Source organism: Ascaphus truei, chromosome 18 (assembly GCF_040206685.1).
Source record: "Ascaphus truei isolate aAscTru1 chromosome 18, aAscTru1.hap1, whole genome shotgun sequence".
NCBI lineage: Eukaryota > Metazoa > Chordata > Amphibia > Anura > Ascaphidae > Ascaphus > Ascaphus truei.
Genome location: NC_134500.1, coordinates 29,429,751 through 29,434,061, shown reverse-complemented (window position 1 = coordinate 29,434,061; position 4,311 = coordinate 29,429,751). Strand labels below are relative to the sequence as shown.

The 4,311-nt window shown below is 48.9% G+C and overlaps 1 protein-coding gene across 1 annotated transcript in view; it reads left to right on the top strand.

Annotated features, from left to right (window-relative positions):
• Positions 1-3,440, top strand: part of LOC142469194 (ras-related protein Rab-8B-like) — a 19,989-nt gene extending 16,549 nt beyond the window's left edge. Inside the window, exon 8 of the mRNA XM_075576157.1 lies at positions 3,334-3,440. Within this exon, the coding sequence (XP_075432272.1) occupies positions 3,334-3,440 (107 nt within the window). The remainder of the gene's footprint in view (positions 1-3,333) is intronic.
• Positions 3,441-4,311: the final 871 nt, after the last annotated feature.

Sequence of the window (4,311 nt, the reverse complement as noted above, 5' to 3'; positions counted from 1 at the left end):
CTGAATGGGTTCTTCCTGTTCAGCTGCGGCGGAGGTGTACTCTGCCTTATTATATGTCACCGCACTGACACGAATCCTTTTGCCTCCCCTGTATTGTACGGAGCCACGTGAGTGGGCATCACGTCATAGGAACGCCACGCGCCTGCATGGAAACCACGGAAATATTCCACGGATTGCTATTTGAAATCTTAGTACAAACGTTCTGCGTTTGTTTTTTGGGGGGAGGGGGGTTGATTTAACACGGGGGATCTCAACTCCAGTCCTCGAGCGCCCCCCACCCCACCTCCCCCGAACAGGTCAGGTTTTCAGGATAACTGCTTCAGCACAGGTGACTCAGTCTCTGCTCCAGCACATGTGGTTCGGTCTTTGACTGTTCCACTGATTGCTGAAGCAGGGATATCCTGAAAACCAGACCTGTGGTGGTGGTGGGGGGGGGCTCTTGAGGACTGGAGTTGAGAACCCCCGATTTTAACATTTTTTTTCCCAGCCCGTGGCCCAAAGTGGCTAAATTCCCAATGTATTGCTGTGTTAAGTTATTGGTTAACTCTTCCACTGCCGCACATACATGGTAACCCTCTCCAGCAGCGAAGGTTGCTTATTTTAGCTCGGTCAGTATCTCCCGTGTGTAATGGCAGATGGTGGCAGAATGTATATGACGTTGGTGACTTGTAACACCAGGTTTTTGTGTTTTCCGGAACATTTAATAAATGATAATTTTTACTTTCTTGCCTTTCCTGGGCTAACAAACGCTGCTATTCCCGAGGCGCGGGCTTTCTGCTGCGCAGTTTATATTTGAGTTTCCTTGTGCTTTAACACACACACCATCACACATACACACCCACACACACACCCACATCCACACACACACATCCCCACACACACACACACATCCCCACACACACATCCCACACACACACACACACACATCCCACACACACACACACACACATCCCCACACACACACACACACACACACACACACACACATACACACATCCCCACACACACACACACACATCCCCACACACACACACATCCCCACACACACACATCCCCACACACACACACACATACACACACATCCCCACACACATATCCACACATCCCCACACACATATCCACACACATCCCCACACACACACATATCCACACACATCCCCACACACACACATATCCACACACATCCCCACACACACACATATCCACACACATCCACACACACACATATCCACACACACATATCCACACACACATATCCACACACACATATCCACACACACATATCCACACACACACACACATATCCACACACACACACACACACATATCCACACATATCCACACATCAACACACACATATCCACACATATCCACACATCCACACACACATCCACACATACACACACACATACCCACACACACATACCCACACACACACACACACACACACACACACACACACATACCCACACACACACACACATATCCACACATATCCACATACACACACATATCCACATACACACACACACTTGTGTGTTTGTTTGTTTCCAACCTCGTGTAACCCGGTGAAGGACACTTACAGCTTGGAAAGCTTGTAACATATCAACTACGTGGTCCAATAAGAGGTATCATACCCTCTACTCCCTCGTTACTACATGGATGATAGGATAGGTGGGGAGCTGTGTTAATCCTTTCTTATACCAAGACATTAACAAGAACACCCGCTCCACACTACTAATAATATCACAGGGAGGAGTGACAGGCCCGTGCTCTCTCTGTCCTCCAACAATTCTAGTGTTGTATCCCTGGCGGGTAAAGGATGTGCTGGAGCATGGGGGTGCTCAACTCCACTCCTCGAGCTCCCCACCCCCCAGCAGGTCAGGATATTGCTGCTTCAGCCCAGGTGGCTCAATCAGTCCCTGCTTCTTCAGCACAGGTGGTCCAATCAGTCCCTGCTTCAGCACAGGTGGCTCAATCAATCCCTGCTTCAGCCCAGGTGGCTCAATCAGTCGCTGCTTCAGCCCAGGTGGCTCAATCAATCCCTGCTTCAGCCCAGGTGGCTCAATTAGTCGCTGCTTCAGCCCAGGTGGCTCAGTCTTTGACTGAACCACCTGTGCATCTGGAAAACCTGACCGGGGGGGGGGGATCTTGAGGACTGGAGTTCTAGTCATTCTAAAGAGGCAAATTATGGTAGTGAGATTGTCCAACAATTAGGAGATACAAAAGATATAATGTTAACTAAGCACTGACCCATTATCAAGTCTGAAAAACACATGGATACTGCACTTGATGTGGCTTGTACTAGCCACTGGATTGCAGATTGCACACACAGCTTTCTTACACAAGATTACCCAATTAGTCCAACTCTAAATACTCTTCCTAAAATCCAATATGGGCAATCCGCTTAGCAGCCCGATAATCTCTGCCATGGGCTCCTTCCTGCAGCCACTGTGTCAATTAGCAGATTTCCATCTACAACCCGTAGTCCAAAGTAATTGTACATACAGTACTTAGAGTATGTGAAATCCTACTGCTTTACATGGCAATATCGACAAGTGGATTACAATTCCACAAGGAGCAGTGTTGGGTACATGAGACGTCAGTAGTTGACACAGAAATTCCCCTATTTAAGAGGTTAGAGAAGGAGTGGCCAACTCCACTCCTGAAGGGCCCCCCGGGGCCGGCTGGGAATATTGAGGGGTTTGGTGCTGGACGTGGCGCGGGGCCTCTTACCTTCTCCTTTGCCATCTCCTGCAGGGCCCCTCATAATGGAGGCACAACGTCAAATGGTGCCGGACAACGGGACGTCATGATGCCATTGTCATGGCAACGTGACGCCACATGGCATCACGAACGTCTCATCGTGGCAACACAACACCATTTGACATCGCGCTGCCATGATGAGGCACCCTGCGCTCCCCCCCCCCCCCCCCCACACTCCTGCCAATCAGTTTAATTGCTGTGGGGAAGAGCAGGTCAGATTTGGAAGATATCCCTGCTTCAGCACAGGTGGCTCAATCCGTTCCTCAGTCATTGGCCAACTCCTATCCACAAGGGCCATTAACAGGTCAGGGTTTCAGTATATCCCTGCTTCAGCACAGGTGGCTAAATCAGTGGCTCATTCAGAATGAATTCCGCCTCAACAAATATTACTGGTATTGTAGACGTTTTCTTTTTAATTTCTCGGTAACAACGTTATCCGCCATCCGAAACAAAGTCTTCACCGAAGGATTATTGGTTTGTGGATCAAATGTACGTTGTGGTTCAAATCTGTGCCCCTTTAGAAGACTCCTTGTAACTGAACTTCCCTTTGTATCTCCCATGCTGTAGCTCCACAGACCAATGAGATTGTGCGGGGTGTGGTAGGAACCATACACAAAGCTTTCTACAAAAGTGTATACTCAACAGGAGAGACGGTGCAGTACGATAAATTGTAAACTTCCAAGGTTTTATCTCCCTTCCCTCCAGGCCCACTCCTCCTTGTGTGGGGCCTCTGTTGCGTCTGTCACTCATTATTAGAGTTTTGGAAGACCCCTAAAAAAGGTAACTGATGTACTTTGAGAATGGATACTTGGTAGCCAGATAAGTTATTTATTGTGAAGGTTTTCCAACACCCTACTCAGCAAGAAAACTCAGTACTGGTGTCTGTGTAGGAACCTAGTGCGGGCGACCATCCCAGACCTACAACCGGGACGTTCCCGAAAACATACAGGGGAACGATGAGGAAGACCCAACAAAGGGCGGGTGGCACACGAACGGGACTCTTCATGTCTGACTCTGGTTTAGAGGAGGTTGCTGAGCTCAGATGGACTGTGTGTGAACGATAACTTCGGGCGACGTTGGTCGTCTGTAACATGGCTTACGATCTGAGTCAGCGAGAGTCCTGAAAGGGGACGCCATACACAATAATCTTCCTAATCATGGAACCACCTCGTTCTGAAATCCTGCCCATACTCGGGTACCTGTTTGGGGAGTTTTGGAAGTACGTCTTGTGAGACGTTGGGTAACGATGGGGGGCTAGATGCAGTAGTAACGAGTGCAACATCTCTCTGCCCACTTCCTCCATTACTAGTAACATTCAAATCCATTGAACCTTTATTAAGAATTTTGCACCGTCGTCGGCAAAAGTCACACCCCACAATCCCTTGCTGCTGTGGATGCAAATCATTATGGGAAGCTCCTGCTGTAAGTTACAGTTATACCTCCCCCATGCGAAGGTGCAGTTTGGGGTCTTACTAAGTACGCAGTCCCCACACGGGCTCAGGACCCGCTATACTGCCTGGGGGACGCCATTACACATTGTTGTGG